The following is a 16,591-nucleotide window of genomic DNA, read 5'->3' on the forward strand; positions in this document are numbered from 1 at the left end:
GCAGAATCCCGCGCATCAGACCGGCCCGAAATCGAGGCATCTTGCAGCCGCAGCCTCCGGGGGGTCGGAGGAACAGCGGAAACAGGTGCTCCCGTCACCGTGGTAGGCCCACCCGGTGCAGAAATCCCCGTGTACGGTAGGATCACCGTCGGCCCGTCTACAGGAGGCACGACAGGCGCGCTTGCAGGTTGAACAGGCAAGGGCAGTGGCACGTCGGACGCGACAGACACCGGCAAGACAACGTTAGGAGATGACGCATCGACACGAGGGGCAACGTAGGGCTTTAACCGGGACGTGTGGACGTACCAACGGCACTACCCGACACGAACGCGTGCAGACTGGGGACTAGGAACCTCAATGAGCACCACTGGGCCATGCCAGGGTTTGTGCAATTTAGGGGAGGTCCCCACCGGCACAAGGTGGGCAGGGGAGCCAGGCCATGTCCCCCACCCGCCAAGGGGACACACGATGAGAGTGCCGGGCGCACCGTTTGTTCCGGGCCTGGGTCTTGGCCGTAGCCAATCAGGCCGCGTCCCGCGCTTCCTCCACGCACCGAACCGACTCGCGAATATATTCAGGGAGGGTTCTAACAGGACCCTTCGCCCGCGTGTCAAGTTGCATTTCCACAGGCGGCACATTCTAGCGACCGTACATTAAAAGGAAAGGTGAATACCCCGTCGACGCATGCGGTGCCATCCGGTAAGCGGAGAGCATTCCCGGGATATGCAAATCCCAATCGGCCTGCTTCTCGCTAACCGTATGGCAGAGCATGGCCGACAGGATCCAGTTCAACCGTTCAACCATCCCGTCAGTTTGTGGATGGTATGGAGAGGTCCGGACCTTCTTAGTTCCCAATGCGTCGCACACATCCCGCAGTAGGTTCGAAGAAAAATTTCGCCCCTGGTCCGTGAGCAGTCGTTCCGGCGCCCCCTTGTCCATCACGTACCCGAACAGGAATGCTTCCGTGATAGACGACGCCGACTGGTCAGGCAAAGGCCAAGCCATTGGCCATCGCAAAAAATATTTGACTCTGACCAACAAAAATTTGTTTCCCCGAGCGGACGGGGGAAAGCGCCCCAGAATGTCCAACGCCACCAATTCGTTAACCCGCGTCACAGTCGGGGCATGACCGAATGTGCCCAACAATGTCAGTCGTCATGCCATTCCAAAAATAATCACGTTGCAACGTCAACAATGTTTTCTGCACCCCAAGATGTAGCAACTTCTCAGCGTGCAGAGTCCGAATCAACTCGTATTGCAGTGACAACGGAACGACCAGGCGCCAGCGACCCCGCAAGTCCTCTCTCCACATCAACAACCTGTCCCGGAGAGCCGCTCCCGGCATCCCATCAGACGACGAACACCCTTTCGACTGTGCAGCCTGACCACGCAAGGCCACAAGCGAGTCATCGAGCAATTGTTCCCGAACCCACACGGAACGCGGCAAATTCAAAACCCCATCAGCCGGCTCCGGATACGTGGAGTCCGCGGGCTTCTCCACAGCGGATATGACCGGCCCCGACGGCCGTGGAACATGCATGCACCTATTCGTGCCCGAGGCACACGCGCAGGCCGACCCATGCGGCAGTCTGGAGGCGCATCCGCATTAGCGTGACGCGAAGCCCTACGGTAATGAATGTCAAACGAGAACTCCTGCAAAGTTTCCAGCCATCGTGCCTGCTGGCCAGATGGCTGGTCAACTTTCAGGGAGTATTGCAAAGTCGCATGGTCCGTGCGTACAATGAATTTCCGGCCATACAGATACGGACGGTATTGGCGGACAAAATGCACGATAGCCAACAATTCCCGCCGGGTGACGCAATAGTGTGTCTCCGCCGGAGAGAGAACGCGACTCCCGTAAGCCACAACGTGTTCGACGCCCCCCTTACACTGCGATAGGACGGCGCCAATACCCGTGACACTAGCGTCGGTATCCAAAATGAAGGGCAAAGCGAAATCAGGGTAATCCAGCGTCGGCGCCGAAGCCAATCAATCGATCGCGCAGGCCGCGAAACGCCTCCTCCGGCCCCCATTTGAACCGCTGATTCTTCGCCGTAAGGAGGTGCAGCGGCCTAGCGATCATAGCGAAATTTGGTACAAATCTGCGGTAATAGGAAGCGAACCCGACAAATCGAAGTACGTCACCGGAGTCGGCCAGTCCCGGAACGCAGGCCGTCTTGTCCGAGTCCGTGGCCACACCATCAGGGCTGACAATGTGACCCAAATAGCGCACAGAGTGTTGCAAAAGGTGACACTTCTTAGACTTAAATTTCAAATTAGCGGAACGCACCCTAGCGAAAACAGCATCCAATCTCTGAAGATGCTCCTCAAACGTGCGACTGAAAACAATGACGTCGTCCAAATATATCAGGCACGTCTCCCACTGCAGGCCGGTCAACACGAGTTCCATTAACCTCTGGAACGTAGCAGGGGCGGCGTTCAATCCCATCGGAAGACAATTAAATTGAAAAAGCCCCTGCGGCGTACAGAAAGCCATCTTTTCTCTTGAGGACTCGTCCAGGGGAAGCTGCCAGAACCCCTGAGGAGAGGTCGAGGATCGAAAAAAATTTCGCCCCAGACAAGGCATCGAGGGAATCATCCATACGCGGCAAGGGGTACGCGTCTGCAACCGACACTTTATTCAGCTTCTGAAAATCTACACAAAATCGCAGGCTACCTTCCTTCTTCTTCACCAGAACAACCGGAGCACCCCATGGGCTATTGGACGGAGAGATAATATCAGCGGCCAACATATCATCTACTGCGCCGTGGACGTGATCCCTCTCCGAGGGGCTCAACCGATGCGGATTCATACGTATGGGACTAGCATCCCCAGTATCAATGTAATGGGAAAGCAGTGAGGTGCGTCCCAGATCGAAATCATCCTTGCTAAAGACGTCGGAATATTTGTACAGCAGCGCGCGAAGCGCGGACCGCTGGTACGTAGTCAAGGATGCGTTTTCCTGACACAACCCGGCGATCCATCGATCGTCCGGCGACGTAGAAGCCGAAACCCCCGCCACAAGACCCCGGCAATCCCCTTCAGCGTGGGCTGTAAAAGCGGTAGTGGCATGGGCCAAGACTGTACCGGCTGGCACCACAACATTGTCCGCGCCTCCGTTCAAAACTTGTAAAAACGGAGGCTGACCCGGCCGAACAATCGTCCGGGCTGCGACTAGCGCCAAGCCGCCCGTAACGGCGTTGGACGGCGACAGCAACACACCCGCCGCCCCCTGAACCCCAGGCACGGGTTTCCGATAGCACAGCGGAATGAGCATCTGCGAGCCCGGAGGAATGTCGACCGAGACGTCGGCTAGCGCCTGCACCGGGAGGTCTGGGGCGGACCGGCCCCACGGCAACGGCAGAAAGAAAATCTTACGGCCCGCCGGTAACTCAATGCAACCCTGATCGACCCTTATCTTAATTGGCATCTTTGCCAGGAAATCGGTCCCCAATAAGCAAGGCACTGCGAGGGACCTGGAGATCAACACCGTCCCCAAAGCCGACACATCCCCAACGGAAATGCGTGCTTCCACCTGACCCACGATGCCCATACTCCCCCCGTTAGCAGCAACATATGCATCGAAACCCGGACGTACCTGCGACGGCGGAATAGATAGGAGATGGAAAATGACGTCCGAGACGATAGTGGTGGACGCGCCCAAATCGACTAAAATCCGCACGGTAACATGCCAAGTCGGTCCGCCGCCCGGCCCCACAGCGTCCCGGCGATCCGCCGACGAGGGCCCCTCGCGTGGCACCCTTCCCCTCCGTGGAACCCACTGGCCCGCCACCGCAGTAAGATCGCCAGGCCCCGCATCGTCCGGGATGAAGACGACCTTCGACGGTGTCCAACCCACGGGTTTCCCATCAACGGCCGGATTGCCCGCCCAGGCGGCCATCTGCGCCCAACGGCGCAAGTTAAACTGCGCGTCGAGGCACTTGGCTGCCAACCGGGAGGTTAGCTGCTCGTGGCCGCACACGGGGAGTGGAATGCCCAGATCCTTGGACAACTCCAACATCTTCCCCAGTATCAAGGGCTCCAACAAGTTGGGCTCGGTCTCGGGGTACGCGGCCATGGCCAGCGCAATCACAGCGCCACGGAAGGCCACGGGTGATTCCTCCGGTGCCCGTTGCCTTTGGACAAATCTGAGATGAGCATCGTCCGGTGGCTCGTATGCTTCCGCCATTTCGTCGAAAGCCCCCTTTAGCGTCGCCTTCCTAGCAGCCGGGATGGAGCAGAAAAACTTCAAAGATGCATCATCGAGGAGCGTCGTCAGAACCTCCAAGGCCTCCTCCTCCGTCCACTTGGCGGAGCGGACAGCTGATTCGAAACACCAAGCGAATGCGCTCCAATCCCCACCAACGGCAAATTCCTTTATAGTCGTCAGACGGTGGCTGCGGGTCCCGCCGCTGCTGTCACCCGAAGTGGCCGTCCCACACGGCGGTGACAAAATGGCGGCTTCCCGCCAGTCTGTCGTGACCGCGCCCAAAATGGCGGCGTCTTGCCACGTGTCAGGAAAAACGGTAAGCCTCGCAGAGGCCGCAATGGCGGACGGCCCGGGCCCACCCGAAGCTTCCCCCCTCAGAGGCCTGCCTTGTGGTTGTCCCGGCGCCGTCGCCGGCACGACCAGGGTGACCAAGTCCAGCAAAACGGCCCGCAGCGAATCAATCTGCTCCGCCACGAGCCGCCAGCCGTCCTCGGCGCCCGGAGACGTAGACGGGCCTGCTCCCGCGACGACATCTTGCACTCCCGCAGTGTCGACTACCGCCGACCCTTCCGCGCCCTCCGTGTCCGGGACCGCCACCGCTGGAGGAAGGTCCCCGTCGTCATCCGAAGAAGGCGTTGGTTGATTCTTCTTTTTGAGATGCTTTGACATCTCGAACTACTTCTTGCACCAGTGTAATAAAGAACTTCGCCACTCTTTGCTTGGTCTCCGTTACTCTTGATTTAGGTCAACACCCGCACCTCGCTGGTCCCGACACCGGACCAGCTGTTCCTCGCGACGCGCCCTGCATGCGCTCTTCCGTCAGTCTTTCCAGCTCCCCCCGCTCCGCACACCGCTGGTTGACGGTGTGCTGAGCCCGTGCAGCCAAGTGGCTGATGGCACGGAATCCCTATGGCCACCCAATGTGGTCCCGCTTCTTCACTCCAACAACTGACCCGGAGCCCTTCCGGGCTCCCACCTATATCCCCTTCACCACGTGACCCTGTCTTCTCCCTCACACCACGTGCCTTCGAACCTTCCAGATCTCGCCCCTCCATCGCGCCCTGCTGGCTCCGCCCCTAGGTTACGCCCCCACTCACCTCGCTTCCGATTGGACCCGAGGTGATCGGGGACCTTCACATATGCCCCCATACTGGCTCCGCCCCCCAATACCCCGGCCCATGTGATTGGCCCAAAGGCCAGCAGCGAACCCCGCTTGCGCTCACATTACAAATAGAACAAACTTGACGCGTGTGCGGGTACAGGAGCAGCTGAAGGGTCGGGAGCAGAGCGTGCGGCGTCTGGAGCAGGAGATGGACAGTCTGACATTCAGGAACCAGCAGCTCGCCAAGCGTGTGGAACTCCTGCAGGGGGAGCTGGAGTCCATGGAGACACGAGGGAAAAAGAGCAAGGTTTCAGCTTCATCACCATCTTCACATTGCCATCACCATACTCACATCATCATCACCATCTCGATTTAAAGCTTTCGTGACTGCAGGGATTCATCTTCTTGGTTCTTTCGGTAAAGTCACGTAGAAGGGAAGTAATAAAATAATGAAAATAAAACATAATAAAATAATTCTCACGACGTTTCGGCCACAACGCAAGCAGCCGTCATCAGGTGAAACCAGGTCTGTCGAGGCGACAGCGTCTGAATGAAACAGCACATGTGCTTGGAGCATATATATAAGCTGGGTTGGGAGGGGGGGGGGGAAAGGGCGTCTTGACAAAAGAATTTGCATATCAAGAGGAATATAGCATATTTATGGGAAATGCAGGTATGTGATTAGTACTACTTATGTCCGTGCATTATGCAGGATTAGCAGCATCCAAGGGAGGGGATATGGGAAATGCAGGTATGTGAATTAGTGCTACTTTGCCCGTGCATTATGCAGGATTAGCAGCATCACAGGGAGGGGATAGGGGTAGCATTAATAAAGGGAAGAAGTGTTAATAGTATGTAGCTGCAGTAACTAAAACCACCACGTAAACAACTAAAGTATAAACTACATAGTATCATCATTATACTAAATATACTCTACAATAAGCTGAGTTACTAACAGTAAGTAATACATTACAATTCTACGTCGTAAAAAATATAATATGCTTCCATCTAAACTTTATTCTCTTACATCACACGAGTCTACACCGTACTATATACTGCCATAGACAAACCCAACATTAAATTATATACTGTATTGCTATAAACCACCCTATACCTTATCCGTTGTAATATTACACTATGTATTATTCTACCCACCCTAATGTATATCACACTGCTGTATATTCACTATACAATTACGATATTATATATTACTTCGTACATTGTATTAAGCATATACATTTTTATACTATTTGTTATTATACATTGTACCGTTGACCGTCGTGTGAAAGATACTAAGAGGAAGAAACAAGATATGTCAATGCAGCGGAGCAAAGAATCCATTCCCTGCGGAGAATACAATGCCAGTGAGTGGAACGCGGTCTGAAAGTCACCGAAAACGTGAACACAATCAGTTAAGATCCGAAATGGTTTATTACGTCCTTCCAATGATTGCTAAGCCAGAATCCATCTTCTCGGTTGAAATTGTCTCTGTGTTTGTATATGTGGATCGCCTCATGAACGAATCTCTCATGGTAGCCAGATGGCTTGCAGAGAACCTCTGTCTTGGAGAAGTCAATATCATGTGAGCCCACTGAATTGTAACAGTGATCTGCCACGGCTGAGGTGTTTGTCCTACCGTGTTTCAAGTCTGCTTTATGTTCACGGATGCGGTCCCAGACATGTCGTTTGGTTTCTCCAATGTAACTGCTACCACAGAGGCAACTTAGTTTGTAGACGCCAGGGTACTGTATGTCTGGAACCACATGGTTCAATGAGCCACTCTGTCTACAGGAAAGTCACCCATACGGATGCTTACCTAAAACCGGATTCCCACCACCATCCATCCCAGAAGAATTCCCTCATCAAGACATACAGTACCCTGGCGTCTACAAACTAAGTTGCCTCTGTGGTAGCAGTTACATTGGAGAAACCAAACGACATGTCTCGGACCGCATCCGTGAACATAAAGCAGACTTGAAACACGGTAGGACAAACACCTCAGCCGTGGCAGATCACTGTTACAATTCAGTGGGCTCACATGATATTGACTTCTCCAAGACAGAGGTTCTCTGTAAGCCATCTGGCTACCATGAGAGATTCGTTCATGAGGCGATCCACATATACAAACACAGAGACAATTTCAACCGAGAAGATGGATTCTGGCTTAGCAATCATTGGAAGGACGTAATAAACCATTTCGGATCTTAACTGATTGTGTTCACGTTTACGGTGACTTTCAGACCGCGTTCCACTCACTGGCATTGTATTCTCTGCAGGGAATGGATTCTTTGCTCCGCTGCATTAACATATCTTGTTTCTTCCTCTTAGTATCTTTCACACGACAGTCAACGGTACAATGTATAATAACAAATAGTATAAAAATGTATATGCATAATACAATGTACAAAGTAATATATAATATCGTAATTGTATAGTGAATATACAGCAGTGTGATATACATTAGGGTGGGTAGAATAATACATAGTGTAATATTACAATGGATAAGGTATAGGGTGGTTTATAGCAATACAGTATATAATTTAATGTTGGGTTTGTCTATGGCAGTATATAGTACGGTGTAGACTCGTGATGTAAGAGAATAAAGTTTAGATGGAAGCATATTATATTTTTTACGACGTAGAATTGTAATGTATTACTTACTGTTAGTAACTCAACTTATTGTAGAGTATATTTAGTATAATGATGATACTATGTAGTTTATACTTTAGTTGTTTACGTGGTGGTTTTAGTTACTGCAGCTACATACTATTAACACTTCTTCCCTTTATTAATGCTACCCCTATCCCCTCCCTGTGATGCTGCTAATCCTGCATAATGCACGGACATAAGTAGTACTAATCACATACCTGCATTTCCCATAAATATGCTAAATTCCTCTTGATATGCAAATTCTTTTGTCAAGACGCCCTTCCCCCCCCCTCCCAACCCAGCTTATATATATGCTCCAAGCACGTGTGCTGTTTCATTCAGACGCTGTCGCCTCGACAGACCTGGTTTCACCTGACGACGGCTGCTTGCGTTGTGGCCGAAACGTCGTGAGAATTATTTTATTATGTTTTATTTTTATTATTTTATTACTTCCCTTCTACGTGACTTTACCGAAAGAACCAAGAAGATTAATTTTTAGAACTTTCGTGACTGCAGGAATTATTATTTGTTTCTTTCGGTTAAGTCACGTCTAAAGATAAAATAATAAATTAAATTAAATAATAGAATACGACGTTTCGATTGCAACACAAGCAATCATCATCAGGTATAATGAAATAGCGACATAAAATCTAACCAGAAAACTATAGACAGACATATTAGCAGACAGATATCACCAAGATACATAGAGAGAGCAACACAGGTAACAGAGAGAGGTGGTCGTCTCTGTGGGGTGGCCTTAAATAGACAGAGGAGGGCAGACGCAGAGAGAGGGAGGGGGGTTAGAGAAAAAATTAGCATATCAATGAGTGGACAACAAAACGTGGTGCTGCAAGTGCGATGACACGGCAAGCAAGCCTGAAAATCAGGAGAAGGACACACTAAAATTAAATAACCTAGTAAAATATCGAAATGTAATGTAATACAACACAGAGGGTCGGCCAACACACAATTAACGCATAGCCTGGTTCATTACGTATTTCAAAGATTGCTAAGTTAGAATTTAAGTGTGCACATTCCAAAGAGAGGACACAGGCAGAGAGAGCAAGTAGTCAGAGAGAGAGAGAAAAAAGAAGATAAGTTTAAAACTTCCCCGTAGAAGTGGTTCAATCTTAATTTTTAGAACTTTCGTGACTGCAGGAATTATTATTTGTTTCTTTCGGTTAAGTCACGTCTAAAGATAAAATAATAAATTAAATTAAATAATAGAATACGACGTTTCGATTGCAACACAAGCAATCATCATCAGGTATAATGAAATAGCGACATAAAATCTAACCAGAAAACTATAGACAGACATATTAGCAGACAGATATCACCAAGATACATAGAGACAGCAACACAGGTAACAGAGAGAGGTGGTCGTCTCTGTGGGGTGGCCTTAAATAGACAGAGGAGGGCAGACGCAGAGAGAGGGAGGGGGGTTAGAGAAAAAATTAGCATATCAATGAGTGGACAACAAAACGTGGTGCTGCAAGTGCGATGACACGGCAAGCAAGCCTGAAAATCAGGAGAAGGACACACTAAAATTAAATAACCTAGTAAAATATCGAAATGTAATGTAATACAACACAGAGGGTCGGTCAACACACAATTAACGCATAGCCTGGTTCATTACGTATTTCAAAGACCCTCTGTGTTGTATTACATTACATTTCGATATTTTACTAGGTTATTTAATTTTAGTGTGTCCTTCTCCTGATTTTCAGGCTTGCTTGCCGTGTCATCGCACTTGCAGCACCACGTTTTGTTGTCCACTCATTGATATGCTAATTTTTTCTCTAACCCCCCTCCCTCTCTCTGCGTCTGCCCTCCTCTGTCTATTTAAGGCCACCCCACAGAGACGACCACCTCTCTCTGTTACCTGTGTTGCTCTCTCTATGTATCTTGGTGATATCTGTCTGCTAATATGTCTGTCTATAGTTTTCTGGTTAGATTTTATGTCGCTATTTCATTATACCTGATGATGATTGCTTGTGTTGCAATCGAAACGTCGTATTCTATTATTTAATTTAATTTATTATTTTATCTTTAGACGTGACTTAACCGAAAGAAACAAATAATAATTCCTGCAGTCACGAAAGTTCTAAAAATTAAGATTGAACCACTTCTACGGGGAAGTTTTAAACTTATCTTCTTTTTTCTCTCTCTCTGACTACTTGCTCTCTCTGCCTGTGTCCTCTCTTTGGAATGTGCACACTTAAATTCTAACTTAGCAATCTTTGAAATACGTAATGAACCAGGCTATGCGTTAATTGTGTGTTGACCGACCCTCTGTGTTGTATTACATTACATTTCGATATTTTACTAGGTTATTTAATTTTAGTGTGTCCTTCTCCTGATTTTCAGGCTTGCTTGCCGTGTCATCGCACTTGCAGCACCACGTTTTGTTGTCCACTCATTGATATGCTAATTTTTTCTCTAACCCCCCTCCCTCTCTCTGCGTCTGCCCTCCTCTGTCTATTTAAGGCCACCCCACAGAGACGACCACCTCTCTCTGTTACCTGTGTTGCTCTCTCTATGTATCTTGGTGATATCTGTCTGCTAATATGTTTGTCTATAGTTTTCTGGTTAGATTTTATGTCGCTATTTCATTATACCTGATGATGATTGCTTGTGTTGCAATCGAAACGTCGTATTCTATTATTTAATTTAATTTATTATTTTATCTTTAGACGTGACTTAACCGAAAGAAACAAATAATAACCAAGAAGATCATCACCATCTTCACATTGTCAGTCATCATCATCTTCACATTGTCAGTCATCATCATCTTCACATTGTCATCATCATCTTCACATTGTCATCATCACCTTCATATTGCCATCACCATTGTCATATTATCATCATCATCCCTATCTTAACATTGTCGTGATCTTCAGATCTGGTGGGATGATGGGTAGAGTCACCCCTCAACTGGAATTTTAACCTCGCAGCTTTCTGATCATGAATAGCACTATTTCGTGCAAAGGATGCCATTCAAAGTGCTGTACAGATTTTAAAAAACATTGTTAATAGACTGATGATGCTCACTGTATCTTCGTGGTTAGCGATTGGTCACTTGGACGAGTAAAATTAGCCATTTGTGCATGGTCGTTGGACAACACGATTTAGTTCTGCGAAGGAAGCATAGTTATCAGATTAATTAGAAGCACGTGTATAATGACATAAAATTAACGCAAGACGCCAGCCACTTTACAGATATATAAGAAGCGGCGTGCTCAGCCGATGGGTCCACAAAGGGAGGGCAGCAGACAGCCGAGTCCTCACCTGCCACCGGTGGCTTGGGAAGTAACCGAGGCGCTTTGCAGAGAATTAAGAATGGTACAATAGCGTGTGTGTGAATGTAATGGTGGAGGTGAAGTGAATGAAATAGATGAGAGGAAGAAATGGGAGCGAATCTGTGATGCGTGAATTCGGTGAAAGCGAAATCGATGACGGTAGGATGATGATACGTGGATTGAATTAATGTTTACGGATGAATTACCTCGCCTTCTCCATTCTCGTCACGCTTATCTGGGGTAGCTGGGATTGAAGCGCAAACAACACGGTTACATTCAGTTACTGTTGTCAGCACTATGCAGTGGTGGGGGGGGTGGTAGGACAAAATGGGGGCAAATTTCCTCCGGGGCCTGACACAGAGGGGAAGGGCCCATTGCGGGCACTGCTAACAAGCGGAGGTGGGGAGGGCTCCATGCAGCATTCGGCTCAGGGCCTACGGGAACCTTTGGGCAACCCCTGATTGCAATGCCACGTGGTGTTGTAATAATAAAAAGGGTGTCTGTGCACTGTGTTTGGGCAACATGATTTTTAAGTGATTAGTGTGCTTGTTTACCTGAAGAGATAAAGGCGTGAGATGGTTAAGTGATGGGGGGGTGGGGGGCTGCTGCTGGGATCGGTGTGTAAGGAGAGCCGGGATGTTTTGTCACTACTGCTCATTGATGATTTGTTGTCTCAGCCGCGTGCGGGCGAGCCGGTGGCCTCCGTCCCTGTGTTCCCGGCGCGGGAGAGCGTGTTCAACGAGGACCTACAGAAGAAGATTGGGGAGAATGAAGAGCTGCACAAGCAGGTGGCCGTGCCCTCCCCCACGTCGGTCACTATCCACATTCCAGCCATCTGTGAATGGTAGAGAGAACAGCTGTACTCGCAGATACAGTCAAGGAAGGTTTGTTGTTTGGCGCTGTGAAACCTAGGCCATGACAGGCACGATCAGCTGACACTCGTCCTAACTTCCAATCTGGACGCCCACCTGTAACTGAACCAGGTTCTCATTGCAGAGTTGGTGTTCTCAGCCCAATCCCCAATAAATGCACAAAAAATTATAAATTATTAATCATCAGCAGGAGCTTTGTGTAATGATTTTACGTGGCCTTTAACTGTGCACAGTGTTCAGTTGTACTGCTGGCTGTGGTAGTTCCACAATGAACAGGGTTTTGAGAGAGAGAGAGGAGAGCAGGGATACAGAGAAAATTAACGCGTGCGTGAAACCGGCTGGGCCAAGTGACCAGAATGCGGGGAAGGAGCCAGTGAAACATAAGAGAAGCTCAAAGCCGTACTCTCACATGTCCTCAATAAAGCGCCATCCCGCGTGTGTCCGCTGCATTGTCATGCGATTAAGCAGCTGTATGAGGTGGCGGACAAGCACGAACGCGAGCAGGCCGCCCTGCGTGAGCGACTCGCCTGGCTGGAGGAGCAGGTGTCGAGCCAGGACAACGTAGCCCAGGCGCTGCGCTCGGCACACGCCCAGACCACGGAGCAGCTGCAGCACGACAGAGCACAGCAAGAGGTACCAATGACTGCCACCTTGACCGCCACACGGATCCCCTAGAGCAGTGGTTCTTAACCTGGGGTGCACGCACCCCCTGGGGGGTTGCGAGATGCCCTTTTTTGGGGGTGCGAGACATGGCCAGATTTATTTAGAAGGTAAATCAGTGAAACACAAATTAAGCATGGGTATGAAGAGTCCATTATCTTCATTAATATATATTTTTTTGGGTTAGATCGCATAAATATATAAATGTGTCATTAAACCCGACACAGCCAATTTGCAAGGTTTGTCATGCATGTGCATTATGCAAGCCCATTGTTCTTGTACCGCCTATCGATTGTGTGTACTAAAATAGCCATACCAGTTATTGTTCAACGGTAATCCCTATTGAAGTATGGTCACCTGTATAGGCATGCATTTAAACAATGTATTTTTTGATAATTTGCTTCGAAACAGCGCTAAGTCTAGTTATCCGAACAATTAAAATTATTTTTATTTCTCTCAATTTTCATAGATTCTCTAATTAGTATTGTCCAGTAGTAACTAATTTGGCACAGAACTTCAACATCAAAATCAATTTAGTGTCCTTGTTGGCCCGCGTGTTCTGCCACTGCCGACAATTGTATTTGGGGGTATTTAATATTTATTTGATGTTCTTTTAGTTTACTGCTGATTATTTGTCCTGTTTGCCCAACATAGCATTTGCCACCAGTGCACTTAATCCAGAACACACCTTCTGTTGATAGCTTCGGTAATACATCTTTTGTACCAGATATTGATTTCTTTATTTTATGTATCGTGCCAAATCTGACTCAGACGTTTTGTTTTTACAAACATCTGGTTAATTTATCAGTTACTCCCGCAATGTATGGTATTTTAATAGTTTTAATTACTTGGTACGTTTCAACGCTCGTATTATTTGTTTTGGTTTCGGAATTCAGTGCCCTGTTGGTTTATGCATCATTGTAACTATTCAGTTGTAGCACTGCTTTAACAGCTCTTCAACTCACCAGTGTGCTGTATTAGTAATGAATTGGCATCTTCTGTTTATGTAACAAACCTTACTAATTGGCTGTGACGGGTGGTGGTGGGTTTAATGACACATATTTACGCGGTCTAACCCCGAAAAAGCTGTATGGATGATATTGGTCGCGAAAGTCTACTTGTTAAAATTATTATCTTCCTTTAAAGCTTTCTTGACTGCAGGATTCATATTATTGGTTCTTTCGGTAAAGTCACGTAGAAGGGAAATAATACAATAATATAAATATAAAACAATAACAATTATCACGACGTTTTGACTGCAACACAAGCAATCATCAGGTGTGAAATCCACAGCAAGAACATCTTCTTGCGAGAATTTTTTTTTGTTTTATATTATTTTATTATTTCCCTTCTACGTGACTTTACCGAAAGAACCAAGAATATACATTATCTTCCTGTTGGAAATGTGGATAATTTAAAGAATGGACATGGAATTTGTTAAGAGCTTGCCAACATTGTTTCTTGGGTTAAGAGTAACTGAGTGGCTAATTCCGTGCATAATTACAGATGCAGTTGAGGGTCTGAATTAAAACGTTATTTAAGAATGTGTATTGCACTCACTTCCCACCGCACGTAGCCAATTATGCTTATAGTGTGAATGTGTCACAGACAGTGTCTCAGTGTTTTGTAAGTTACCTCTACGTCACGGTACCTGTGTACGAGCACAAACAGATGAAGGAAGTCTTCCTCGTATAAATAAATAAAGTGACTTATGAATTAGTTCATGATATCCATAATTTATAATGTTGGCTATTCATCGATTGCAGTACCCACATTATTACAGATAATACTTTGTGCTTGAATACTGCTTGTTGACAATTTTTTTAAATAATTTTGTGCGTTTGTTATTTTGAATTATTCTTATAGGCCGTTCTTTGTTGCGCACGGTATCACAGGTGAAAGTGCAGGCTCTGGAGAGGGAAGCCAAGGAATGTCGACTGCGTGCAGAGGAATGGTGAGCTGCAAACACACATTAGCACATAAGTGTGTTCCCCTCTGCGTGCGTTCTCCTCTGTACGTGCCCCTATGCGTGCGTGTATGTGCCCTTCTGTGTGTGTGTCTCTGTCTATGTGTGTGCCCCTCCAAGCGTGCCTCTGTGTGGCTGAGTGGGTCGGTCATTTAGCCACTTTGGGGAGTCATGAATCGCCACATGTAGCCACGTGCTTGAGCAGCTTTGCTTCAGCCATATAAATGGGACCAAACCTTATTGTGGATCTGCATGCACATTGTCTATTTATGCACATATTTATGTATGGATACCTGTTAAGGGCATATGTTTATGTACCCTCATGTGTGTATAGCTGTGTGTATGTAACTTTGTATGAATTTGAATATGTGCGTACCTGTGTGAGTGAGGGAAACAACCCCCTACCTTGTGGTGCCGGACGGGCAACACTGTCGTGAGCAGTGCCGTGGGGGGAGGGCCAATTCTGATTGGCCTTTCCCCTCATGGCATTTGTAACCACCACAGCGGCTAAATGGGGGCTCTGGATGGGTGCGAGGGGCTGGTAACCCCTCCACCTTCAATTAATTACCACTAAACCACGTCGAAAATATCTAATAAATAAGCTTGTGCTTGAGGCCCCGGGGGGACAGGCGTCTATGACGTCTCCTGGCCAAACCCCATTTGGCGGAGCAAGGAGACTGAATCTTTACCCTCGGGGCTCCTCCAGAAACAACAAAAAACCACTACGTGTGGCCACGTGGAATGTTCGAACGCGCACTGCGATGCAGAGGTTGCGACTCCTCTGTCGGGAGCTGGACCGGTACCGCCTGGATCTCTTTGGTATTCTGGAGATCCCGTGGATCGGCTCTGACTCCTGCCACCATGAGGGGTGGATAGTCCTCTACACGGGGCAGAAGACTGCCAAACAACAGAGTATGGCTCTTCTTCTGAATAAAAGAATGAAGGGGGCGTGGGAGCGTGGCAGTGAGGTGTGGGAAGCTGTAAGCCCCAGGCTACTTTTGGCTCGCCTTCCCATCAATCAGAGGTGAGGAGTGGTGGTCGTTATTACTTATGCCCCCACTGAAGACGAACATCCGTGGAGGGATGCAGGCAAGGCCGATGAGTCAGATGCCTTCTATGACCTCCTGTCACAGGTGCTAGCTAAAGTGGCCCCTCGGGATAGAGTCATCTTGTAGGGTGACTTCAATGCCCGAGTTGGTCATGATGCTGGCACCTGGTCTGGAGTAATTGGAAGGCATGGGCCAGATCAGCTCAATAACAACGGCAGGAGGTTGCTAGATTTTTGTGCAGCCCATGGGCTTGTAATTACCAACACGCTGTTCCGGCATCGGCGCATCCACACCACATCATGGATGCATGCCGGGTCCAAGCAAGAACATCTGCTGGACTACATAGTGACGGCGAATGCGGGCCCATGTCCTTGACATCAGGACCTACCGTGGAGCTGATCTGCCCACTGACCATCGACTTGTCATCTGTAAGATGCGCCTGCCATTCTTCCACTCCGGTGGTGGTTGTACATCCAGGACCCCATTCAAACCCTTAGTGGCATGGTCTCAGCTAGCTGATGAAAGTTGCAAGCAAGAATTTCATCATCACTTGCAGCTGGGGTTGGCATCGTCCCCCACTCCTCCTGATGTCGAGGGGAAATGGACGAGGTTTAGGACTGTGGCTCATGCAGCTGCAATGGCTGCTTTGGGTACACGGTCCAGACCTCCCCAGAGACCCTGGCTGACAGAGGAGGTGTTCAGGCTAGCTGAGAAAAGCGACAGGCCCACTCTCATCGGCTACAGCATCCCATGTCGGAGAATGAGGAGGTTTACCGCAGCCTT

General features: G+C 48.5%; 1 protein-coding gene across 5 annotated transcripts in view; it reads left to right on the top strand.

Annotated features, from left to right (window-relative positions):
• PPP1R21 (protein phosphatase 1 regulatory subunit 21) overlaps positions 1-16,591 on the top strand; it is a 124,628-nt gene that overhangs the window by 49,003 nt on the left and 59,034 nt on the right. For all 5 annotated transcript variants that reach the window (XM_078864670.1, XM_078864672.1, XM_078864668.1 and 2 more), the window contains exons 4-7: positions 5,474-5,620; positions 11,939-12,049; positions 12,602-12,766; positions 14,689-14,747. In XM_078864670.1, coding sequence (XP_078720796.1) covers positions 5,474-5,620; positions 11,939-12,049; positions 12,602-12,766; positions 14,689-14,747 — 482 coding nt within the window. The remainder of the gene's footprint in view (positions 1-5,473; positions 5,621-11,938; positions 12,050-12,601; positions 12,767-14,688; positions 14,748-16,591) is intronic.

This window comes from Lampetra fluviatilis, chromosome 18 (genome assembly GCF_964198595.1).
Source record: "Lampetra fluviatilis chromosome 18, kcLamFluv1.1, whole genome shotgun sequence".
Classification (NCBI taxonomy): Eukaryota; Metazoa; Chordata; class Hyperoartia; order Petromyzontiformes; family Petromyzontidae; genus Lampetra; species Lampetra fluviatilis.